At 34.0% G+C, this 27293-nt stretch overlaps 2 protein-coding genes across 4 annotated transcripts in view; both read left to right on the top strand.

Annotated features, from left to right (window-relative positions):
- Positions 1 to 27293, top strand: part of ATRNL1 (attractin like 1) — a 412107-nt gene that overhangs the window by 105284 nt on the left and 279530 nt on the right. For all 3 annotated transcript variants that reach the window (XM_065746006.1, XM_065746007.1, XM_065746008.1), the window contains exons 16-20: positions 1583 to 1796; positions 3022 to 3210; positions 5630 to 5848; positions 8354 to 8491; positions 22452 to 22545. In XM_065746006.1, the coding sequence (XP_065602078.1) occupies positions 1583 to 1796; positions 3022 to 3210; positions 5630 to 5848; positions 8354 to 8491; positions 22452 to 22545 (854 nt within the window). The remainder of the gene's footprint in view (positions 1 to 1582; positions 1797 to 3021; positions 3211 to 5629; positions 5849 to 8353; positions 8492 to 22451; positions 22546 to 27293) is intronic.
- Positions 1 to 27293, top strand: part of TRUB1 (TruB pseudouridine synthase family member 1) — a 425822-nt gene that overhangs the window by 185780 nt on the left and 212749 nt on the right. The window lies entirely within an intron of this gene.

Genomic DNA, 27293 nt, shown 5'->3' with positions numbered 1-27293 from the left:
GTCTAATGCCTAAACACCTGACATATTCAGTACAAGCCTGGATGCATTCTAGAGTGGTATATCTAAAGTCATGCATAAGTATCTACAGTTTTTTGATGCATATGGACCACATACATCTAGAGCAATCTCGGCAACTAAATAACAAATAAAATGCAAGACTTATCTTCTGTCACCTTCCAGATGCCCAATGGCCTGCACTACACTTTTTCTGGTATCTAGAGCCTGGGAGCTCTCAGACACTTGAAAAGTTGTTCAACTGGGGTAGCAGTGAAGTTATGAAGCCAATAGAGAAATGAGATAGGAGAGCGGGGGGGGGGGTGTAGAATTTTTGCTGAGTTTTCCTATTGCTGTTTGAGAGTTTCCAAGTGTTCATCATTCCTTACGGAGTAGAACATTTCTTACTCATTTTCTAGTTTAAGTCTGTTCTGGCATCTGCAAGTCTATTAGATGCTTAGCAGTTTTTATTTGATCATGTTTCAAATCGATAAGGAAGAAGAGGGAGAGGACACAGGGTACATATTTTAGAAAGGTGCGGAATACTAATCATATTCCTCCTGATTTTTCTGAAGGAAAATTAATAACCCTTCGTGTTTCAGATGCTGCTAATGAGGCAGAGGAAAGGTGCAGAATGCTCTGATCAGGTATAGATTTAAGATATCTGAAAAATGGAACCTGATTAGCTGAAGGAAGATGTGAGATGAAAGATGAGAGATATGAGAGTGGATGGCAGTGGCTCCTGTTTCTTTTGTGAAATAATGCACACCTTTAGGTATATTGTGATGTTTCACCTACTTCGGTCTGTAAATTACATCAGTTGAGAACTGAATTCACAAGCAAATCAACATATTTTCTTTGGAGCTAACAACATCTGCTCTTTGTCTGGTGCAGATGGTTGTGTTTAGCTCTGTGGTACTCGCACACCAGCACATATGTGTTGCAGCCCATGGTCTCTCTATAACTTTCTTCCCTGTATTTAAATTGAGGTTAGTGATAACCACCTGTGGACAGAGACTGTGTGAGAAGTGTTTGCTTTCAGTATCTTGATTTTAAAGCGATAGGAGCAAGAACATTTCATAGATTTATCTTGAAGCAAAGGCCATTGTTTCTGCTTTTCTCTAATTGAGTAAATAAGATGAAATGAAATGATGAAGATGAAATAAGATGAAGATGAAGTGAACAGAATTTGTGATGTAATGTTACTGATCCATCTTAAATATTTTTTGAGAACTAATGCCTATTATGGTTGTTTATAGCATGGAGATGAATAATAATAGTATGCTCAACTGCCATTGGAATAACAGATGTATCCCTTTCATCAGTCTCTGATCTACGAGTAGATGTTGATCAATCAGCAGTACAAATTTTAGAGGATGGCATATTTATCCTGTTTTTTCCTTAGATTTCTATGAAGTGCTTACTCTTCTGTTTTATCATCTATGTTGACCTGGCAATTACTAACAGTAGCTGCTGGACAAAATATGATTTCATTATGAATATTCACCTAGGCTTATAATTCTTTACCAAGTTGTATTATTAAGCGTTTAACTAATTGTCTCTGTTTTGTTTCATTCTTTCTTCGTAGAAAATTTCACCTTGGGTAGGTTTACGCAAGATCAACATCTCCTACTGGGGATGGGATGACATGTCTCCTTTTACAAACACAACCCTGCAATGGCTTCCTGGAGAGCCAAATGACTCTGGCTTCTGTGCATATCTAGAAAGAGCAGAGGTGGCAGGTCTGAAAGCAAATCCGTGCACTGCAATGGCAGATGGTCTTGTCTGTGAAAAACCTGTCGGTAAGCAATCTTCTATACTCAGTTTTTGTTACTTAATGATTATCAATCTGTCTGGATTTTCACTTGGCTAAAAGGGATTATTGGACAATTTGGTTGGATTAAGCAATTAAAAATAAAAATTTTACTTTTTGTAAAATGTGAAGTATTAATTGAGAAAATGAATAATATTCGTAAAGCAGCAAATATTTATTTGTAAACTAGTGTACATAGTTTAGTCTATACCAAAAGTCTTGTAACTTGACTGTGAATCTTTACTGGTCAGTGTCAACCACAACAGTAGTGTTAAGAGTCTGTGATGGTGTTCAACAAAGCTGATTCTCCTAAAAACATCTTTTCTTTCTGAGATGCACTGAACATTATTGAACATTTTAATGATCTAAAAGACTGGCAAAACCCAAATGTTTTGTTCCCCCTCTTAGGTTTGTTTGTGTCTAAAAAATTCTATGACAGACAATCATTTGGTCAGTTTTCAGTATATTGAAAAAGTGGAAAAGGGGTTGACTGACATCCTTCAGTATGATGACCTATTACTATCTACCTGAAGGGACTGGAAAGCTGGGAAGCTTTCTCACTGTATGCCCCTTCTTTAGAGTCCCAGTGGATAAGCTGGTAACCAATGACTAGAGTCACAATTGCTCAGGGATATCATGAGTAGTCCTGCACATGAGCCTAAATTTTCTATGTCATTAGAAGCAGTGTTCTGGCACTTTCAATACCGACTTCATACCACAAACTTTTCTCTAGGGCTACTTTGTGTCCTGAAAGCTATAGGTACTCAAAAGTGTACTGATGGAGCACTTATAGGAGTTACTTGCTGTCTGGATTGCAGCATTAAGTGCATACAATTTCTTTTTGTAAAGGTAGTCTATTTTAACCTTGCTTTCTCAGGATTTTTTACAATTGATTCTTGATTTTTACCTTTCACTTGCTAATGAGAATTATAACTCCTGTTTAATCAAAAGATGATGCTAGACCCTTAGCCTTTACATATTTTACTTCAAATTAATGTTTTCATTCTCTAATTGTTTCATGTATCTCTTCACAGCTGTGCAGTTAAGCACACAAAACTCTTTACATTTCCTATTAACCTTTATTTTTTCCAGTGTCAATAACATTTTCAGGGGAAATTAGCTGCAATGTATGCTGACAACACAGTATATGAATCTGATATTTTAGCTGAGACGTTGAACTTATGTTCAAAATCACAATTTTTTGTTCTTTCTAGTTAGTCCCAACCAGAATGCAAGACCCTGCAAGAAGCCATGCTCCCTGAGAACAACATGTTCCAACTGTACAAGTAATGGTATGGAATGTATGTGGTGCAGCAGTACAAAACGATGTGTTGACTCAAATGCATATATAATTTCCTTCCCATATGGACAGTGTCTAGAATGGCAAACTGCAACATGTTCCCGTGAGTATCTTAATGAACAGTAATCCTATTAAATGTACTGATGTGATTTTTTTTCCACTCTGAACTATACCTGTTCAAATAGAATTCAACATGTTTGCTGGAGTTGAAAACAATTTCACATAATGACTTTATTTAGTGCTAATGTCAGCAGTCAGAATTATGTAACTATTTCTAGATACAGGTGAAATATTGGTGTCAATCTTATGATGAAACATATTTAAGCTTTTGAAAGTTACAGTTGAAATTGTTTATTGCTTTCAAATAAAGAAAAGCATACCATGTATATGTTGATGACTAGCTTTATTGTATGACATGATGTCCATGATTTGGAACAAAATGCTAGGTCTCCAATTTTACCAGTATTATACACCTTAGATATGTCATCCGGTTACTAAATAAGAGAGGTGAACTGAAATTAGTTTTTAAGGTTCTGCTGTATTTTGTTAGCAGAGTCAAGATATTCAATTTTCCAACTGTGCAAAGATAAAACAACATTATAAAAATGATAGTAGTGAGAATACTACATCATGGCAAAACTAATGGTCTTGGTCTTCATTAAATTCTAATTTGCAAATGCTTATTATAAACTTGCAAATTACTTGTCCTCTCCATAGAAGTATTAAAGAGTTTAGGAAGATAAAAGAAGGTGCAAATACCATTTTTTCTGATATGATCACATAGGGTCAAGTCTGTAAATGTACAAGATGGCTCACTTCATCCTTTAGATTTCTTACTTTGTCAAGCAGCAGATGTTGTCCAAACCTCTCTTCTGGAAACACATTTCATCAGAAATCAAATGAGTGCCTCTCTAGGTGAAGAAAGAAGTCTATTAAATGTGTCTTTCAGTGTACTATTAACTAATGCAAATTTTTTAAAACAAGTCTGAAATGATGTATCCTGTTAAGTTCATTACCAAGTGCTGTCATGCATCTGTGCTGTATTTCATGTAGATGCGTGAGCAACATGCTTGGTACTTTAGATTCTTATCTCATCCTGATTTGGAAAAAAATCCTCGAACATCTTCCTACAGAAGACTGGTTCTTGTTATTTTCACTGATCACTGTCTTTAATGAGTTTGTTAAAACATTCCCCACCTGTAAAGGACTTCAGTGCAGTGGGACTTAATGTACAAGGCTCCAGAAGCTTACCATTGAATCTGGAAAGTAATAAAGGCAAATTTTTCTTTCAGTTGAAACTATACAGCATAGCAGAACCTGCAGAGCCTGTGTTCTTAACCTGAGACAACAGCTTCATTACTAATAATCATAACAGTATTGAATCAGTGCAGTGTTGACCCATTCTGGTAAACTTTCATGCATAGTAGAATTTAGTTGTTCATTCAGGCTCAGCATGTACTCAATTGTTTCTAATTAAAGAATAAGATGTAAATTGCTATCTTTAAAACCAAACACCTTCACTCCCTGCCCTACTCCCCCAAATGAAAAAACAACTAAGCAACAAAATAAAACCAGTTAGCTGGACAAAAAACTCATTCCCTTTTATTTTGTATGACTGATTTATGGGTTTTGAGATGTTTCGTCTGAACTGAAAAGAGATTTCACGCAAACAAATACATTTTAAAAATTATACATTAATGTCAATGAGACCGAATTTTCACATTTTGGAAATAAAATGAAGAATGCTATATAATTAGTGATGCTTGGTCATTTTAGTATTTGGTTACCAAAAAGCTGTGTTCCACACTTCCCATATTTCCCTTCCATTATGATCTTTTGTTGAATAGATGATAGAATGCCCTTGGACCACATGTAGAATTTCAAAGAGAAAAAAATAGCCTTGAATATTGTGTTCTTCTATTAGCACTAATTTCTTCTTTAGTTCTTTTTCAGTTTTTCAGCTGAAAATAAAATTCTGGTTTGAATTTGAGTGACCACAGTTTTTTTCCTCAGTTTTGTTATTGGCTATTTCTTGAAGTCTAAAATGTTCCTATTGGAAAGACAGTTTACATGAGTAAAATTAGTAATATTTGTGTTCTATGATATATGTTAATAATAAGCACAAAAAATATATATATTTAACATGAGATTTGAATTTGGATGAAGATGTGCAATTTTGCTCTTCTGTGTCATTACAATTTTTTTAATCTTAAATCCCTTTGGTCACTTTGTGGTCTAACAAACATCTCTAGTACCTTCTGTGATCTTTGATGAAGTATAAGCTTTAAAGTAAACATGGGAGTATTCTTATGAATTTTACTGAATTGATTGAATTTGTACCAGGAAAAAGAATTGCAAAATTATTTGTTCCTCAAATGTATGATCCTAGCATCTTATTTTGTGAATCAAAAACATAAACCCCTGACAACAACAGCAAAAGATATCATAAAAAGAAAATAAAAACAGACAAGCAAGTAAACAAAAACCTACTCATATTAATACTGTATTTCATCTTAAAAAAGCTCAAAACTGCTCTGGACTGAGGACCTGTGGACAGTGTTTGGAACAGCCTGGCTGTGGATGGTGCAATGATCCCAGCAACACTGGAAAAGGTCAATGTTTGGAAGGATCATCGAGAGGTCCGATGAAGCCTGCTGGCACACATTCTACTGAAATGGTGCTCGACTCCACTCTCTGCCCCAAAGAGAAAAACTATGAATGGTCTTTTATCCAGTGTCCAGGTAAGGTCCACTGATGTATTTTCCAATTTCCATTAGAATTTTGGAGTAACGTCCCTGAACTTATAAGAGTTTCTTTGTTTAGACACAGCAAAGTAATGTATTTATTTGGGCCGATATAAATAATATGTTCATGCAATAGATGTTTTGCCAAAATACTTCCTAAATAAATAGTTTGTGTTTAATTTTGTCTCTGTCTAGAGCAAACAAATTAGCATGGTTTAGTACAGATTTGTGTGTGAAAAACACTACTTAATCAAAATTACAATTTATTTGCAAATGATTTCTCACCATTTCTGTTTTTCCACCTTTTGAAATCCAGCTTAGGAATTTGCTTCAGCTTTTATATTCTAGCTGAGTAATTATCTATAAGCAACTGCTGATGGTAGGGAGCAGGAGCTTCCTGCATCCCAGCTGTTCACACAAAGGTTCGACTGGCAGTGGGAAAGCATTGCAGGACTGCAAGTGTCTGAGCTGTGCTTCCAGTCACTTTTCAGACATTTAGACTAAATCGTATAGTTCTTTTATAATCTTGGAACACTGAATTTAAACCATACTGATCTGATTGTGGTACTTTAAATTCATTGGAAAAGATGTCAAGTGCTTTAAATAAGTGGGAGTCGAGTTGACACAGACACACAGGTGAAGGCAATGTACCTGTGTGATTGGAAGGGGTGGAGCCTGGCTCCACCTCCCCCAGACTCCATTTAAGGGCTGATCATCACCAGGGAAGAATCTCTTCTTGGAGATCCCTCCCGTGTGGAGTCAGTGGCAAACCTCAACCATCATAAAGGTGAGCCACTCTCTTCTTGCTACTTGTCTGTATGCCATCTACATAAGCTTTATTTTTTATTTTAATTTTATAATAAATTGTGTAATTTTACTCAAGTATTATTTTTCAGGCCAGTGTTCCTATTGCTGGTAAATATGGAAGCTGGAGCTTCTTTTGAATCAAAGATTTCTGTGGTACATGCAGCTGTGTTTGCTCCTTTGGATACTTCACATTTTTTTCACAGGCATTTGTATACATTTAACTTGAAAACAAACAAACAACTGTACTCTCTGTTTTTACTTTCTGGCTTGCTGACCTGTTCTCTAACTTTTTATTTATTTATATATGGATAAGTTTTACTTTAAGTCATTTAATTTGTAAGAGATATACATAGAGCTCATGCTCTATTCCTGGTATATTCTTTATCTTTTTCTGAGAAGGCAATAAAGTATGTAGAGTGAGTGGTAAACTGTCTGGAGAAAGGCACCACAAAGTTGTGTAAGAATTCAACATTGTTTGGAAGATGAAGAAATTGTGATTTCTTAAGGGAGAAAAAAGAATAAGATAAAGATAAAAACGGAACAAAAATGTCCACCCTACTTTTCCAGTATTATAGAAATACTGGATACTTGTTTACAAGATTTTATAGTAATTGCTACAGAAGATTTCAAACTTAGAAGGTTGAACAGTTTCTGAGCAAACCTAGAGATTACTGCAATTCTGAAACAACTCGGAAAACTTTTAAGGCATGCAGTGAGAACCACTTTTATTTCTATCCAAAGCACCAGTCAATGTGACATTTAGATTAAAAATCCAAATTACAAAAAGAGTAAACAGAATGATCTTACTGAGATAGCTGCTCTCTGCTGAGTCTTACTCACCCCTTGCCAGTAGGGGATTGGCAGGTTTGACATAATCTGACACTTGATAAACTGCAGTAATTGACAGATTGCTAATCTGCTGAGTAGCGTGAGTTTCGAGTTCCCACTGCAGGGAGATTGTCTTGCTTTCAGCCAAGGCCTGGCAGTGGGATCAATGGGATCTAACAGAATTCACGTTATGGTTTCACTTGAGGAAGTGGTCAGTGCTTTCTGGGAGACTGCAGGGCACTGGAACATGGCAGGAGTGTGGTACAACAAGATCAGTGGTCTTTATTGTTGTTACTTGACAAAAAAAAAAAAAAGAAAACTTAATTAGGCTTTTAGTGTCAAACGTAAACTATTTATAACTGTGAGGTCCAGTTTCTCTACTTTTGCCAAAATCATGCTGTGTAGGTACTAGAGATGTCTGATGTAACAAACAATTCTCTACTGTCAAAGCTAATGAAATGACCAGAACTATTAAAAATGATTGCTAATTTTTATGTGTGTCTTCTCTCGGCAGAGGATATATTAATGGTATGTTGATTTTCTCCATTGCAGTAGCATTTCAGATACTTCACAAAAGATTGCATAGAGGTATGGTATAAGTGGGTGATTTACAGCCTCTTTAACAGGTTCCTTAAGTGACTCGGCAGCATCTTAGAGCTATGTAGACTGGATTCAGCCAACCACAATAGATTTTCTAACAAGCCTTAAGCTCAAAGTCACATTACTGACTTATATATATATCTGTACTCATCATCAGTCAGGATTAAACTCCTTGGAATTAATTTTTTCTGCAGTTTTGTAACAATGTAAGAATGATTTCATTCCTAAGGGCAATATATTAATGGATTTTTCAATGTTGTATTCCAGCTTGCCAGTGTAATGGCCACAGCACCTGTGTCAACAGTAATGTTTGTGATCAATGTAAAAACTTAACAACAGGAAAACAATGTGAAACATGCATGCCAGGATATTATGGAGATCCCACAAATGGCGGACAGTGTACTGGTAAGTTCTGCTGTCAGTTTAAAAAATAAATTTTTCTTTAAAAATAAAATGTGGATTTGATACCAGATACATTGATCACATAAATTAATAATTCAAAATCTAGATTAATATTTTAAAGATATTTTTGCATTTGGAATCATCCTTTTGCAGTTGTCACTTGGTCTGGATGCTCTAAAAACAAGACTATAATTTAGAGATGCAAAGGTAGAAAGAAACTGTTATGTGGAGATCAACAGCTTATATGGTGGTACTTCAGAGAGGTATAATTCTGTAGCATTGAAGCAAGCCTCTTAAAGTAGTAAAGTACAAATGAAATTCAGTATCTAAAAAAACATGCCTAATAGGACTCATTTCTGTAACTGTGTGATGCTCATGGAAAAATAATTAATTCAACAGACCATCAAAGTCATATTCATGCATAATTTGAATAGTATACTATACTAGGAATTGTACGTTACTCTTTCTCAATCTGTTCAGTTTTATTATTTTCACATTGGAGGATTCTCCTTGAAGTAAAAGAAATACAAGGTGTTTTTTGTGTATTGCTGAGGGACTGTTTTTTTACTTGCATGAGTGATTTTGAAGTTGATGCTGACTCCTCTCTTTATAACTAAATGGGTGTGGGGGAATATTCTTAATATGAAAATCTATTAAGGTGAGTTTTAATATGATAGGTAGTCTGACACTTTCCTCCTGTAACTCTTCATCTCTGATATTGATGTTTATTAAACTGAACCTTTATCACGAAAAATATTTATTCATTTAAAGGGCTCTCTTGTTTCTCAGCACTTTAACATGCAGCAATCAATGCATGAAGCTGCACATCTGGTAAACTTAAGCACAATATATTAGAAATGTGTTCAAGGGGATGGAAAGATTAATGCCTGCCCCTATTGACAGTTGCACATTTTTCTGGTGCTTTATGAAGCTTTAAATAATTCTTAATAGTTCTCTTATTTCCTGAAGTTGACAAAATGTTCTTTTGCTGTCTATAATACCTTTATGGCAAAATGACTTATTACTATAGCTTTTATTCTTCAGGGATACATTAGCTATCTAACCAAATAAGCATTCCATCACCTTTAGTGAATTATGTGTCTTACAATAATGGCTAAAATCAATTTATAAGACTAGTAAAATCATAAATTTTATAACTTGTTTTTTCAGCCCTAAGAAAGAGTTCGTATTTTTATTGGTAGCTGTGAATTTAACAGGAGCTATTTAGCATAAGGAGTACTTTAAAAATAGAGATTGTAATTATTGTGAAGCTTTGTTTGCATTTTTGTTATTTATCCATATTATGTTTTGAAGTATAGAGTCCATTAAACTTAAAATGGTTTAAGGCTTTAAACCATTTTGATGAATGTAGTCATTATTAACTATTAGATATTACTATCAGTTTTGTTATAATGTCCAAATTGTGGGTAGGGATTTCTTCTGCTAATCACTGATGTTTGTTCCTGAAAATGGTCATGTTGCTTCCTCTTGAATTTAAGAGGATTTCAGAACCAGATATCCTCATTCTCCTCTCTTCTACTTTTCTCTGCTGCTTCCAGCTGAGTTTCTCATTTAACCTTTCCAACATTTCTCCCAAGTCTCATCCTTCTTAAAGAATACCTCAGAGCTGATGAGGTATTTCTTTGAGGATCCTGATTGGAAACTTCTTTTAAAAGGAATATCTTTGCAGCATTACAATATTCTTAATATATTAAATTGCTATAGTTACGAAGTATGACTTGATTATGAATTGGTGAACAATTGAGGACGTAAAAAGAGTTTGTAATCAGTGTCTCTAATAGAGAGATGAAGTGATGTACACTGGGTGAAAACTGAAATATCTTTCTCAATATAGTCATAAGATATGTCAAAATAACTTATTTTTTTTGTACTGGTCTCACAAAAATGCATATTATTCAGTGAATTCTGCTGTTGTACTTATGGGTAAAATTCTGTTCAAGTCCTATTTTAGGTTCAATTTAGAGGGCGTGATATCAAAATTATGTAATAGAAAAATAATTGTTAAATACTGATTTTTAATAAAACAGCTCTAACTTTAGATGGAAACAGAGATACTACTTTGTTCTCTGAGGGATTTGTGCTCATGTTATGTTCTCTTCAAGGTCTGCTTCTGTTGTACTCCATATTCATGAAATGCTCAACAGTTTTATATAAATTCTAGAAAAAAGTAGAATTTTCACTAAAGATTGCAATGTGAAGTAATAGGAGAAATCAGTATAAGAAATTACTTGAAACAAATGTGCTGTCTCAGCAAAATATCTTAAGCTTTATTTTCAAACTTATTAATCATCTACTTTCTTGACAATGTTAAAAAAAAATATGCTTATCATCTTGTCATTTTCTTTATGCAATATATTTTTGAAATTATTCTTTAAGTGTATCAGATGCCAGGAGAGAATTCCATATACTAGCATGACACATACTGTGAATTTATAATACATTCAATAGTAAGATAGTGTAAGCTCCTTGCTGTATTGCCATTTTATATAAAGCAATAGCATCCCAAACTGTGTTCAGTTTTCCCATAATTGCACCACTGTTGCTTTTGCTGTAGGAGTGAAGCTGTGTGTACCAGCACACTGGGAACACTGTGTTTTAATTCCCACTGCTCTCTCTGATCAACCTTAAAAGACATAATGTTGAAAATTCTAATGAGCCTTTTGCAAAATCCTCCTACCGGATAGGCTGCATAGTTGAAGCTTTTAAGTGAGCCTGTAGCACTACAGGTCTGTTGTCTTTGCTGTTGTACAATTGGAAATTGCACAAGGAAATGGGCCTAAAACCAAAACAGCTTAAATGATCTGAGGAGGAAAGCTGATTTACTAAATAAGATATCAGAATATAGAATAACACAATATAATACAATATGATTGGAATTGAAACTTATATATATATATCAAACAAAATGACAGAGAGAATGTGCCCCAAAACCAAAGGCTTTATCTAACACTGCAGGAAGAATGGTTAGGAGCACACATGGTGCTGGGAGATGAACAGAAAAGGAAAAAAGAGAGACTTGTGACTTGTGAGCAGTTTTATCTTTCCCTCTGAACAGAAAATGGAAAATGCAAAGTAACACAAAGTCCTCCAAAGTACATAGTTCTTGTTCTCCTCTGAGACAGATATATTCAGAAGTATTGATCCATGGAATGGGAGCATTAACTCTTTAGCTCCCAGTGCACTACATGATGTTCTGATGTTATGATAATTTTACTTATTCAGGAAGAACAGCCTTTGTAACTCAACATTTTTTTCATGATGATCCAAGAACATTTTCTTCAGGATGATCCAATCTTTCATGATGCGAATGAAAGATCCCGTCCTTTCTGACCTGAGAGTCAGAGGATTCAAAACTATACCTCTTTACTACAGACTAAACCTTCAGGCATCGGAGCTAGCTAACATGTGTGATCTTTGGGGGTTTAGGTGTCAGGCTCAGAGGGGTTATTTCTGCTCCCAAACATGTGAGCCTTAAGTCTTAGTACTGAACTGTCATTTTTGTAACCTGCCCTTGAAGCCTTCTCACCCTCTGATATCCATTACTGGTATCACTTCCAACATCTGTTAATAATGGTTCTTGACAAGAAGACTGTCATTTTGATGAAAACACCTAAGAATTCTTACAAGCTAAGTTAACCAAAGGAAAAAAATACATAAACTTCATAAAACTGCATTTTAAAGGAAGACAAGGAATCAATCGATTATTTCATACAGCTTCTACAAAATTATATGCCTGTAGTTGGATTAGAATTATTAAATTAGAACTAGTTTAACTACGTCTTTATTTGCATTGATCTTTTTTGCTACTAAGCATGCAAAGCTATGAGGTGTTTACAGGCATGTTCTTCTTTTAACCTGTAGTCATAGTTGGTTTTAACAGAACAAAGGCTGCTGTGCTTTAATTCATTTAATTTAGTGAAGAATGACCTGTTCTTTTGCTCATATATAATGTATTTTTAAGAAACAAAAGACAGATGATTTCTGTTCAAATTAATAGAACAATGAATTTACATATACAAAGATTATATGGAGAAGTTAATTTCTAAAAGTATACCTTAATTCTAAAAGAATATCTTAATTCTGGTCCTCAGTCATCAGTCTTTCCTCCCATCGAGTCTGGTGATCATGCAAAATATTTTTTTGTAGTCAGTTAAAATTCAACTTGAGTTAAATATTTAATTTCATAATAAGTTAAAGGTTTATATTCATAATAAATGGCATATAGATTATTGTTAAGCAACTGAAAAAATAATGCATTCTTACTGTTTTTCTCTTGTATCTAAATTTTCAAAATGAAGAAGGTGTGATGTGTCCAACTACATGAGTTTAGTTAGTATGAATAGGGATCTTGTAATTTTTGATCAAGTATAAGCTGGTTGGTAATCACTGACATTTGATGTTTTTCAGCTGGTTGTGATAGCAGCAGCAAATATTGTTGTGTGTGTGTGTGTGTTTACAGGTATCCCTAGAACTTAGCACAGGCCTAAGAGAAAAATACCATGTAGAAGTGGTATAAGATATTTGTTGTCAGGTCATTACTCTTCGAAATATTTGTTCCTGTTTCATAGTGACTGCCTGTGCTGAAGAGGGCTGATGCTCAGTCTGTTCCTGGTAATGACCAGCTCCCAGTACCTGGGGAGTTTTCATTTCCAAGTTTTCATTTCTGAGCTTTTAAAACTGTGAGGAGTATGGAGTGGCAGAGTTGAAGCATTGTGAACTCCCATTTCCTGTATGGGAGGAGTCTATGGGCAGGAGTCAAGAGTTGCAAGTGTTTTTCATTTTGTCATTTCTCTACATACTCTGATATTGATAAATGAAACTATTCCTCCCCAGGTCAAGTAGGGTTTTTACTGTGACAAGTCTCCCTGAGGAGGGGGAGGTGAGCGATCTGCTTTATGGGGAGATGGTGATCAGCTGAGGATAACTCATCACAGCTGAATATTTCATCATATTAATCTTAAGTTTTTTAGAGGCCTGAGATGCAATATCTTAAATAGTAGTAAAAGGCGTGATAGTAATTTGTGCTATCATAATCTGTTTAACTACCAGGCTTTTGTGCCTGCTGACTATTTGAGCATGAGAACCAAAAAATCACGAGTTAATGATGACTTATTAGTTTTATAAATATTGAAATACAATAATTTTACTCCATTATCTCTGTGTGTATCTGATTGTTTCCCAAAGATCATCATCAAGTTCATAAATGATAATTAAGTCTGTACGTTATTCTATAACCTAGTTTCTGACAGGGATGAATGAGTTCCTTCGCATTGTTATATTTTAGTTTTACATTATATGAATTTATTTTTAGGGATAGGAAGTATTGATAAAATGTATTTTCTCTGCTCTCTTAGCTATGTGTATAGTATAGTATGCTAAACTTCTTGTTGAAATGTATAAAGTCATTGGTTTCAAAAGATGTTCAAAGTGGAGCCAGCCCCCTTTCAGCTGTCCAGAAATGTAAATATTTTGTTTCCTAAGTCCTATCTCTTTTGCTTATTTCAGAATAAAATAAATGTGGGACATTTAAGTAGACACACATTTACTTTGTGTTAAAAGAAATTTCAGCAGGTAATGTAGGTACTGTCTAGGCTGAGAAGATGCAATTAAGTGCTGAGAGATACAAGTTTAAGATCACATAGTTTATTCTCAAGTGAATATTTGGTTAAACCCAGAGTTATCTTGCTCCAAATGTAAGAGAGAGGTTAAAAAATAAATAAAAAAAGAAAGCAACCAAAAAAACTCAACTTTTTTTCAGAATCTACTGTTCTAGATGAGAAGTTGATGCTGTTACAGCTCTTCAGTTTGGCATTTAGTATGCAGCATGGAATCTTCCATTATCCACTGCAGTTTTACAGCATAAAATAATGTAATTTCCTAATTATTTTTTTATTTGATTATATGTCCATCAATTAAAATCAGTTCAGAAACTGCACGTAGGTCAGAGGTATGACAGACAGTCCCACTGTAACAAGAAAGCATGGAGTTGTTGGCATGAATCCCTGAGCATGAGTATGCTACTAAGATATGAAGAGGCAAGAAGTTGGCATTATGCTTTGAGATAGTTATTCCAGTCCAAAAGGCTCATGGAAAAGTCCTATAGACAGTTGAAATAATAGATTATTTTAAGGCTATCAAATCATTTTGCAACTGGTAGAATGAAGATTATAAAGAAAAAAAAAACAAAAACTTCTGTAATGGCATTTCTGTTTGATTGCAGTTAATTCTGCCTTCATTTCCTGAGTGGTAAATGCAATATCTTACAATGGCAGACAACAGAGGGGAAAAAATGCATTAAAATGCATTAAAAATCAGCAGTATTTTGTACCTCCTAATGGCTAATACAGAAATGATTAGCTGACTTCTTTACATTTTGTTCCATTTTTGCTTGGAAAATTGTGTAACACATTTCCCTTCCTTGGGCTTTTATCCTGAATGACCAAATACACACAAATAGTTGCAATCACCAGTTCTTGATTTTAGTTGTTTTTCTCCTTGGATTAGAATAATTTTTTTTTACATTTAAAGCCACTATGAATAGTTACTGAGTGGTTTAAATTGTTTTGCTTTTCATACTGCCTTATAATAATCTTTGATTTTTTTCTATTATAATTTAGGAAGTTATATATTCCCTTCAGAGAAGGAATCAAAGAGCAGACTTTGGCCAAAAACTTCCTTTTATCAGATTTTCTAAGTCATTATTAAAGAGGCAGCTATTTTTTTTCCAAGATTTCTTTTTTTTAAAACTTATGAAGCCTTGAGTATCTGAAAAAGTTTTCTTAACCGCATCTCACAGAGGACAGACAAGAATGAAAGCATCCAAAATCATTACTTCTGGTCTTTCCATAATCATCAAAAAGTCTAACATGCCAAACTCAAGAAAACAAATAAAAATACCTTGTTTTAGTTTTTACTAAACATAGTTTTCAGTGTACCACATCTGAAAATATTCATTTTTCAGCAATTCTAACTTTAGCTTATGTAATCATATGGAAAGTCTTTTGACAATCAAGTCAATTAGGAGTAGTTAAAAGAAATATTATTTCTAATCTTGTAGGCATGTGAAAGAAACATGTCTCTAAATATTTGTATGCTTGAAGTGGTACTGCACATCAGAGGCAGAATTCCATTTTTGACCAGAACTAACAATACTTGGTATCGAATCCACTGTAAAATTGAATTTGAAGTCTATTTATAATAACATATCATACTTTATTTGAAAAAGAACGAGTGGGAAGAATTAAAGGAAAGCCATACATAGGATATGTTAATCTTTTCTCCAAATAAGGTACTTTTAATAATTTTTCCATTTGAAGTATTTTAGTTTACCTGTTTAAAGTAAGTTCCTATTATTCTCAGGTTAACACTTAGAAAATAAAGTTAATAATGTTCTTTGAGTTCTCATGGAGCGAGATATAGAAATTCTATGCTCTATTCCCCATAAAATATTTAAATGATGTTAGCATGAAAGAAACACAACTAGACACTCATTAATTGCTTAAGACTGTTCAGTTAATAACAAGACAAAAGGTCTTTTCTTTCAGTATTGGTCTTCTGTTTTGGATTTTTCTTGTATAAGAGAAGTTGCTTTTCTGAGCTGTTTTATAACATTAGCTGCTGATGATTAAAGACAGATTTATTATGATTGTTTGAGAGAGATTTATTACAAACATTAAAAATTAAAACATCAGTTCAGGATACTTGCTTTAAACAGAAGCCATAATGAAATATGGATATTGCAGAGCTGTGCTGCCAAAATGTAAGAATGAATTAAGAATAAATGGAAAAACTTGTCATTAGATTGTGCTGCTTTAACCAAAATATGTTCTAGTTCCTGGAACAGAAAATCATCTCACTTCTTTTTTCCCAGATAAACTTTTTAGCTAAGCGAACTTCACTTGTTATTTCCGTATTGTTTAATTGCATGTCACAGCATTGTTTGTCAGGAAACAAATAATCATTCTGCTGGTGCAGGTAGTCGTAGGCCACAGTTTTGCAGTGACTGTAAATACCAGAAAAAGAAGCTATATTGCATTCAGGTTTGGGCAAATTGCTCTTTCTGGAATGGGAGCATGAGCATTCCTGTAACTGCTGAGAACAGATACACTCCTGTTCCTGTTAGATAGGATGCATTGGAGTTGAGAGAAGAAATTTGGTGCATACTGCAAAAAATTACCATATTCTGAGTAGTGCCTAATCTTACAAAATATTACTGCCTGAGGGACTGGGAACGTCTGGCTTCTGCAGAATAATATTATCTAGTATTAATATGGAAAAATGGTCTAAATGTTATGAATGTTGGGAATAGCTGACCTTGCTTTAAGTGGTGATGTATGTGTATTATGTAAGAGATTTTGATGGTTGCAGAGTTTCTGCATATCTTATACAGATGTTATATTCTACACATGATTCTTAGAAAGCGCGTCTTTCCTTTTACCTTTTCTCTCTGCTGGGCAAGTACAGAGTACAGTCCCTAATATTGCATCAGTACACATGCTGTTTATTGTAATTTCAGAAATAAATGGGTGTGAGAACTGTCTAAGCAAGAGCACAGGATAAACCACAAAGAATGAAAATATAATTAGTCATCCATGTGCTAGTAAGACTGACTTATGAAAATTAATTGTGCTACTATGAGATGATGGTTGCTTATGACATGTGTATGCTTTTTGGAGTACTTACTAGAGGACAGCAGTCCTTTTCAGTGTAACTTCTTTTTGCAACTCTTTTACTGTTCAATGCTTCACAGAGGTTGTTTAGCTTTATTTTAATGCTACTTAATTAGTAATATTGCATAAGTTTTGTTGAGCATTTGTTTTTGCTTTTGCACTGTAAATCTCAAAGATTGGATCGTTGTCTTTGTTATAAAAGTAATTGTTGAATCCTAAAAGGGTTCTGGGGGCTTCCAGTTGAATATGAACTTCCAGAAAAATAACTGAATGTACAGCTTCATAATATCAGTGATGTAAAAAGAAAAGTTGCTGAGAAGGGCAGATCTCATGAGTAGACTAATGGATCACATAAGTGAACATTTACGGTGAGATGGAGTGTGACAACGCTATCTCTAATATGTTTATACTTGCAATTTTCTACTTTGCCTTGCTACATAAGAAGGCCTGTATCTTTTTTTTTCCATATGCCTTATACCTTGCACATTATCAAAATTAAAGTAGTATAGCTGAACACTGAATAACAGTCATAGCTTTCCTTAAAAAAAAGTCACTGAGGCATTTTGAAGGAATTATGCTTAGACAGCTACTGGTTTGGTGATCTTTGAAGAAAACAAACATATCAATGAAAGTACCATTTGTAGTGAGCTCCATTTCAGAGAGAACTTTCTCTTGCAACTCTATGTCAGAGGCGGAGGCTAAACTATAAAGGTTTCTAAACTCGTCTCAAATGTGTATTTCATGGAAATGGTGGTGGAAATACTTTGGTTGTCAGCATAAGCTTATGTGCTGAGCTAACAACACAGAATCAATTGTGCTGCAGATTTATTATTTAATAAATTCTATAGGCCCCTGATTTTAAAGCATAGATATTATCTGCTGGGTTATGTTATTTTCATAAAGACTTCCTGTTTAATTAGAAGCTGCATCTTGTACAAAATAGTTATTTGAAATTCTATTTGCTAAAAATAGAATAGAAATTGCCTTTTTTTTGTTATTGTTGGTTTTTTAACTCAGTGCTGTTGTTCAGTTAATGTGTGAAAAAAAGATGACAAAACTATGACAAAATTATATATTTTAAACAGGTGCATAGGATTGGTATCTTTTTAACATGTAATTATTGATAGATTTTTTACATGACAGCTGTTTTAAAATAACTGCTTAAAGAAAAGCCTAAGTGGATGAGGAGAGTACTTCCTTTGTCCTGTCAGAGCTTGAATCACAATGTCTGTATCATTCGATATATACATTTTAAAGAAAATATCATATGATTCCTTTTGGAGAATTTCTGCTTCAAGGCTTTTAATTGTGGAACAAATAAGTTTGTCAGATGTTGGAAGTGGTATGAAAAGATGAATCTGAAGCTGTGCTCCTCTCTCTGTTCCTATCCAAACCAGGCTGCACACATGCAATAGAGCAGTGGAATAGATTGCACTGTTGAAATGGTGTTACACATCTGTAGGGTACAACACATACTAAAACCATCCAGCGTGTGTTTAGTAAAATACACTGTATGCAGTATGGATTTAACTGATGTAGGGTAGCACAGAACAGCTGTATGAAGCAGGGATCCTTGAGGTGAGCTTGTGGAGTCACATAGTCACTGAAAGCCTGAGGTTGGAATATCCTATGAAATTACTTTTACAGATTCCAATGCAGTTATATGATACAAACCAATCTGAGACATTAGGTACAGAAGTAGTATGTTATGTTTTGCCAGTCAGTGTTGGGGATCATTTCCAGCATCTACAGAGGACCGAATTTTTAAGGATTATCAATCAATGCCTAAAACTTGTGGTTTCTTAAATAGTAGGCATGGTTCATATTCAAAACTTTTAATTTCTTTTATATTAATTATAAGTAGTCTAGTGGAAAAGCCTGTGGTAAGGTTCAAAGATAATGTTTCAAATTTTTTCCTACTGCTGGTCCTATAATATCATGCTACTTCTCCCATTTCAATTATTTGATAACACATATTCATGTTTACTTCACTAACACTAGGTAAGGCTTGTACATATTTTGCTTTTTTGAGTTACTTCTCATGTAGAAGTTCACAGATCGGTAGGAATCCACTTTTCATTACAGACTTGCAGGCTTGAGATTAATTAAAATATGCATTTAACTCTGTTAAACAAAATTTGTCCAGATGAGATTTAGTATTTTATAAAACAATGTAAAAGCGATTAGCTCATGATGTCCTTTTTCAAGGTATTATCTAGGGAACAGTTAAATTACTAGGAATTAGATTAGTGAGAGTAATTGTTGTTCATCTTGTAATATAAGAAAATTAGATACTGGGCTAGTCAAAGCTAGGTGGGTTTTTTTACTGATGAAAATCCAGAAAGACGACTTTTCAGCTTCTCCTTCCTTCTGTCATACTGATGTTAGCACCATTCTTATATGTCTCACAAGAATGTAGATTAGGTAGTGCAGCTGTATTTGTTTTTCAAGGAAGAGAGACCAAGCTGTAAACATAACCCTTATGAACATATATTTTATTTTTTTATATTATGAATACACACAGATCAGAATTTAGAAATGACTGCATGGTTCCAATAGCTATTTACCTTTGACAATTCTCCAATAAAAATCCAGGAAATGCTAGAGGAAGGGGCAGAGTGCAGAAACTAAAATGTGATGCCATTTAAATGGAAGTAGATATCTGCCTGATTGGAGAGGAGTGCATCTGTGGACTCCTCTTTAGTGCAGACTTTAGTGTATTATGTGAGAGAGCACATAATACACTAAAGTGCACTATACAGGTGCTGATTTGATTTGGATATCCTTGGGGATGAATGGCAGTCATAATTTTGCTTTATCAGTAATTCTGTAATCTGAGTATACAAGCCCTGTCAGAACCGCTGAAGGAAATTTTCTCATACCTATATCTATTACTTTTGCCTTATATCCTTCATTTTATCACATTTTTTTCAAGATGATAATAGTACCTAGATCATATCTAATTAAAAATGTTTAAAAACTTTTACTGAGTAAAGGCTACTCAGAAATAAAGTTCCGCATTTGTAGTTTACTTCTTATTTAGTTAGCAGTAACTGCAGAAATAATCAATAATTGTCAGTAGCTTCTAATTTCTCAGCGTACTGACAGCTTTTGGAATTTCATGTGGAATGCATCCTGTTGGCTCCCTTTTAGGGATTTGGTTTAGTGGTTTAGTGGGTAGGATGTTGTTAGGAGGATTGTTGGACTAGATGATCTTGTAGGTCCTTTCCAACCTAATGTACCTATGAACCTATAGTTCTTGTGTTGTCTTGTCTTTAAATGCTATTAATAGTGAAGCACAACCATAAGCAGAATGAGCTGTTCTGTTAAGAATATATTCCATTGGTTTTCACTGACCATATGGCAAAGATTTTACACAATTCAAATTAACTTTTGAGAACAGGCTTTTCCATCTTAAAAGTGTATAAATAGTCATTAATATAGAGAGGAAAGCGTGAATGGAAAATGGTATTGATTATAGAAGAGTATAACTTCAGTGTACAGTAATTGTGGAGGGAACGTGAAGAATGTACTTTGAGGATACTTACTTGTCAGGAAAATATTGATACTGCTTCAGACAATTTTATAGGTCTAATATGCAGGGGGTAAGAAGTGTTTTAGAATTTATGTAATTTCTTTTGAATGGATAGCTAGCCTCATGGCTTACTGTTCACAAAGTTAATAGTAGTGAATGCAAAAATCAAGTCTTAATTCAGGGTTATGAGTTCTTTCAATGTTAATTTGGTTTCCATTTTCTTTGGTGGTCACAAGCATAACTGAAGAGGAAAAGCAGCTCTAGAATGCTTCTGAAGCATAAAGGACAGTTTGCCTCTCTAGTACCTCTTGGTAGGAGCAATTCCTTCAGCTACAGCTGGCTAATTAACAAGTCTGGAATGCTGAACAAACCATACAATTCCTGGCACTACAGAATTTTGTCAGTGATACCTTATTTATAATTGTGGTTTGAGTCTGGTTAAGTTTTTTTCTCCTATTTGTCTTAAATTGGGGCAGATGTTATAGTGTGTGTGAAAAAGGGATATATCCACAGAAGTAGAAACGTAGGATGGGTTAGGTTGGAAGGGAGCTCAAAGATTGTTAAGTTTCAAACCCCTGCTGTGGGCAGGATTGAAATTTATTCATTGTATATTAGAAAAGGAACATTAAAACTCCTCTGGTAGAAGTTAAAAACTACATTTCAATATTAGGATTATAAACTGGAAAATATTTTATTATATAAAGGTCACCCATAGTATTATCTGTTCCCAAGTAGGAACACAGATATTAAATCTTTTATCTTAGTTGCAATGAAAACTTCACTGAAAGGATAATGTGATCATCAAGATAAGTTCAGATTTGCTTTGTACTAAAGAAAGACTTTAAATATAGTATGAATATTAGCAGATGATTATTCCAGTATGATGTGGGAGCTTAATATTTACAGGATGGAGGTTATTGTTTTGTACACATGGGTAGGAAAGAGGGACGACTACATAAAACAGTCCTTCTCGTAAACATGGGAAGGAAAAGCAAAGTGAAGAATTTGGAATATAAAAGATTTGGAGATCAATCAGGTGGCAAGAGTTGCAGTAGGGAGGCCACTGTGGAGAGATTTACTTTAGCCACTGAGATTAAAATGAAGACAGTAGAGTGGAGTGTTGATTACGATGTTTCTGCGATTCTCCTTCAGTTCAAACTTAAGGAGCTTTTAATAGTACCTTTATTTTTGCTTCTAGAATATTCTTGTTGTGGATCATAATTGTAGCACTGACTCAGTCTTTGTTTGAATTATTTCAAAGCATTCTTTTTATTCTCAAGTCAAGTGCAAGAATTCTGGATATATTTAAGATTTTAACGTGCATCTAAAATAATGCTTTCTGTAGTCTGACATTTAAAATTAATGGAATTTTGCCATTGCTTTTCACATTGATCAGAATTTCCTTTTGTAAAGAAAGGATGTATTAATAATGTTCTGTTATAAGGGAGCATAAAAATCGTCAACTGTAATGACACTTCTCAGACTTCTGTTACTTAAATTGTCAATAATCTGTGGAGGAGAGTGTCTACTAACTCATACAAAATTCTCATGTCTACATAAGATAAACTAAATGATGTGTATGTTAGTATAATACTCCACAAAGAGGATTGTAATTTAGTATTTTTTTCATACAATGTGCAGGAAAGGTGTTTGGATATGATGTTAATATCAATGAAAATTTCATTAGTCATAAAGTATATGGGTGAATAAATCACACTCTTCCTTTTTGATTTTATAGCTTGCACATGCAGTGGACATGCAAATATTTGTCACATGCAAACAGGAAAATGTTTCTGTACAACTAAAGGCATCAAAGGAGACCAGTGTCAACTGTGAGTACAATTAAATGTAGCCTGAAGTTATTGCAATTCAATAGTTTCTTTATACAAAAACAAAAAAAAAGTCTTTGGATTTTGAAGTTCAGTATTATTTAGTTATTTATTAAAGAGAACATCAGAAAATATTAGTAATGTTTTGCATACACTACAGATTCTTTAAAGAAAGCAAAAGGAAGCAGCTGTATTTGTCTTTCTTCGTTTATGTTTTTTGTGGATACCAAGTTAAAAAGATCTGCAAACTTGGTCATTGTATTCATTGTCTGTGTCAAATATCTTGATGAGATCTAGAGTAGTTAGATTTTTAGAGTTTTGAAAGAATGTTAGGGTGGACACTGTATTTTAGAATATTTTCCACGTCATTTAATACAAAAGAGTGGATTGTATAGATCTGTAATGTAGTTTGTTGTGTTTTGTATTCGAATAGCTTACCATCTTTGCTTAGAGGAGTTTGCAACTTGAGATAGAGAGAGGACTAAGAACAAGGAACAACTGATGTGAAGTAGCTTGTTTAGTAGAAGAGGTAACATGATCTACGAATAGCCTTAGATTTATAGATGTTTCCTTCAATTTGTCCTATCTAGTACACAGAGGTACCCCATAAGTAGTATATATTTTTTTAATGTTAAAGATATAAATCTTCAGGCATAATACAGATCTTATAAGGAACAGTTGAGGGAACTGGTGCTGTTTAGCCTGGAGGGAAGGCTCAAGGGAGACATCTCTCACTACAAGGACATCAAAGGAGGCTGTAGCAAGGCAAGGGTGGGTCTCTGTCTCTTCTCCCAAGCAACAAGTGATAAAACAAGAGAAAATCTCCTCAGGGTGCTCCAGAGGAGATTTAGTTTGGATATGAGGAATGACTTCGCTGAAAAGATTGTGAAGTTTTGGAACAGACTTTTCAGGAAAGCAGTGGAGTCACCATCCCTGAAGTTATTTAAAAGACATATAGATAGGATATTTTTTAGTGGTAGACTTTGCAGTTATAAGTTAACAGTTGGACTTGATGAAGTTAGAGTTGTTTGTTTGTTTTTCAAACTTTATCATTCTATGATTCTAAAAAAAAGTACATACAGCCATTATCCAGGAGGAAATATACCTTATGTTCAAAACCTTTTTTGAAAGTGCTATATTATATTGTCAGAATACACACACAAAATCTTCCTTAGTTTAAAGATCATACACATCAGGTGAATGCTTTACTCATCTTTATTACTTCATTGTGTTCTGTGTAGATTTGGAATTTGATTCAAAAAAGGTGTGAATACTGTTCCCCGTAGCTCTGGATAAAATGTTTTTTTGCCACTTGTTAGATGGGCTGTTGTGCAATATAACCTTGTAATTTCTAAAATAAGGATTTCTGTGGAAGTTTGAAACTCTTGCTGCATGAAAGTTAGATTTATATTCCTGTCAAGAACCCTATTGATTAGAAAGCCTTAGCTGCAGGGCTGTATGTTATCTCTTTCTCTCTTCCTTTGTTCCTCCCTCCCTCTCATGAGTTTATAGCTGTGTGCCATGTGCAGTACATGCTGTGCCTTAGGGGCAGAGATTTTAGAAAATCTGGGAGACCTTTATGACACACTTTTTTAGTTTTTTTTTTTCTGAGTGAGAGCTGTAACAGTCGGCAGAGAAATCAAGTCATTTCTTGTCTTGGGACTGTCAAACTGTATGCTCTCACTGCCTGATTTTTTTTTAAATTATATAAAATCACAAAAAATAATCTTTAAGACTTTTGTAATGAAATGTTAGTGAAAATAAACATTTTTAATATTGTTTTTCATAGTATTTTTAATTTTAAATGTGTAAATTTCAGAGTCCAAAACATATAGATCTTTATCTTTTGTGAAAATGTAATGTTTTTCTCATTTTATTCATATTAAGAATTCAGACAATTTTTGGTCATGATTTTGAAGAGGTAGAAGAAATACTTTTTTTGTAATGAAAATATATCCAGTTTATTTGGTGTTTAGAGAAAAAAATATATATATATCCAGCTGCTTTTTCATGTGTATATCTCCTTCCAAGAGCTGAATTATCCCTCTCCCCAGACAGGCAGACAGGTAAAATCATGCTGTGTTCTGAGTAAAATGCGCCATTCTATTAATAGCACTGGTGCTATATTTGCTTATAGTAGAATAAATTGTTCCTCATTGTTTCCTCTCAGCATTCAGTTTTGTGCTTTCCAGTAGGGGGAAGGTTGACAACAATGATGTAATGAACTAAATTAAATAGAACTTTATCAAGCATAAGCACAGATTTTGTAGCTGCTGAAAGCTGACTAAAACAGGCTTTTATATGGAAGAAGTTATTTTTCCTGTTAAGAGGATAGAATCCGTTCAGTGTTAGTTAATATACTAAACAGTGCTTTTCCAAGGTGAAGTTCAAAAATATAATATGCAACATTTTAAAATACTAAAGGAAACTGTATTTAATTTTTTTTTCCACATTTTTTTTCTTTTGCCATTTGATCGTATTCTACTGTTACTTTTACATATGGGGTGTTTAACATGAGGTTGTTTCCTCTTTGTTCCTGCTGAGTCTGGTCTTGGAATTATCCATAGGAATGAAAACTTACTGTCCATTACATCCCTACATGTGTTACTCTGGTAGCTCTGATCTTTCAAGTAGAATTCCAGCAAAATACGATATGTAGATCTACGTGGATTTAGTGACTGTCTCTGTTCTCTAACACTATGAAAATTTTATCTTGCTTCCATGAGGAGAAAGGTCTGAGCCCTCAGCTAGTTCATGATCAGCTAGATTATGAGACTGCTAAGGTGAATAGTAAAATAAAACTCCTGCTTCAACATTGAAGATGTTTTAAACATACTGATTTTCTGCTCTACCTGTAGTAAGTGCTACTAGATCTATCAAGGACTTGAGATCTTTTTTTAATTAAAAAAAAATCACATTTCTAGTATTTTAATATTTTTTTTGCTTTAATTGTAGCTTTCATTTAAACAGTGTTTCTAGTATCCAACTTCAGAACATGATGCAAGTGCACTATAATGTCTTACAAACTCAACAAGGCAAATATCAGGAACTATAGAAATATTTGTGACAGTATGTAATTTAAAATTTGAAGAAAAATAAAGCTTATGATTATTATGAAGGGGCTTTTTGCAGTATTTTTAATGAGTTTTTGGCAGTATTGTACTTCGCTATCTGCCTTTTTGTTGATTTTTCTCACTGCAGTAGACTCACTTGATGTTCTTTGCTCTATTCAGTGCACGATGTGTAAAGTTCAGAAGCTCTCTGGGATCTATGAACTGTGGACTCTGTAGATATGAAACAGTTTTCATAAGAATTGTTACATTGCAAACATTACATTTTATTTAGAAAATTGCCCAGCTGTAAAATGGAGAACTGGAGTTTGAATATCTTGTATTTGTAAAAGACAGTGTTCTCAGTGAAGAAATGAGAAGGAGATATGGATTCAGGGAACAGTTGCTGGTGCTTAGCCAAGAGCTTTGAATACTGGTACTTTATTGTGGGCCAGCTGTGAATGTGTTAATCTGGAGAGCACTGCAATATTGATATTGCAGTATAAAAGTAGTTATGCTAGCAAGATGTCTCTTGCCAGAATTAAAGATGCTACGTGCACTTTGCTTAGATCTTCCAATGAAATATGCCTTTTGTCTCTTTGACTTCAGTACTAATTGTCTGTAAAACTGGGAACAGTTTGAGGAAAGAGAATTTTTCCTTCATGAGAATGAAGTCATTTTGATCTTTACTTTAAGTTAGAGTCTTTCCTAAATTATTTCATGTATTATTTATGTATTTATGTAGTAGGGATGATGATAATAGTTATTTACTTTTATACTAGAGAAAAAATGGGATAGATTTTGCCACATGGAGGACTTACAGAGGAAAGGACAAAGGAGGAAGATTGAGTGCTGCTTTATTATTGAGTATATGATCTTTAGTATCCAGTGAAGTTGAGACCTTAGCTTCTGTTCTCATTTTAGCTTCTGTTCTCATTTTTAGAAAGCAATTGGTCGATTCTGAATCTACTTCTGAATCTACATCTATAATGTTAAAAAGAGAGAAAAAGTTGTGTGGCTGGGGCTGGCTTTGCATGCTGCTTAGGGATAAGCAGATATAAGCCATAGAACAGTGCTTTGCCTTAGTCACAGGGCCATAATGTGAGATTAAAACTTTACTTTTAAGGTGTTTAGTTGTTGGTGTATTCTTTTTTTAATAAATGTCCCCTTAGATTATTCTTACTACCCAAATATGATATTGGCATTCCCATAAACTATGAAAAAATAGATCAAGTTTGAATATAATGGTCAATAACTCTGTTAAACATTAATAAAATAATTCCATTCTTTTCATGTTGTTGATGGGAGCCTTAACAAATACCGTAGCATATAGATTGCCCTGCATAAGGTATCTTGGACTACCTATGGATTAGTCTCTGCTAGAGTACTTTTTTTGTTTTTATTGTTAATGATTTTCAGTGCCTCACTGTAGTCAGGCATGTGTATCTATTCTTTGGAAGTCTTCAGTATCTACTACTTCTGCTGTCCAATTCCAGCTCTTTTTGAGATATTAAGAATTGGTCTGCCTGATCTCATGACTGTCTTGCATCTGCTTGGTGAGTATTCTGACTCAGCTATTTTTCTTCAGGGAAAGTGTATACTTGTCTAAGTCCAGTAAATACTCTGGAAATGTAGTTTTTAATTATTCAGACACTCATACCAGAGCAATTTTACAGACTGCTAAGAAACTGTACAATTGTG

Source organism: Cyrtonyx montezumae, unplaced genomic scaffold, assembly GCF_038088225.1.
Source record: "Cyrtonyx montezumae isolate F1298 unplaced genomic scaffold, pur_monq_1.0 scaffold_4, whole genome shotgun sequence".
Classification (NCBI taxonomy): Eukaryota; Metazoa; Chordata; class Aves; order Galliformes; family Odontophoridae; genus Cyrtonyx; species Cyrtonyx montezumae.
The sequence above is the reverse complement of the archived record's forward strand: the minus strand, read 5'-3'. Positions and strand labels throughout refer to the sequence as shown.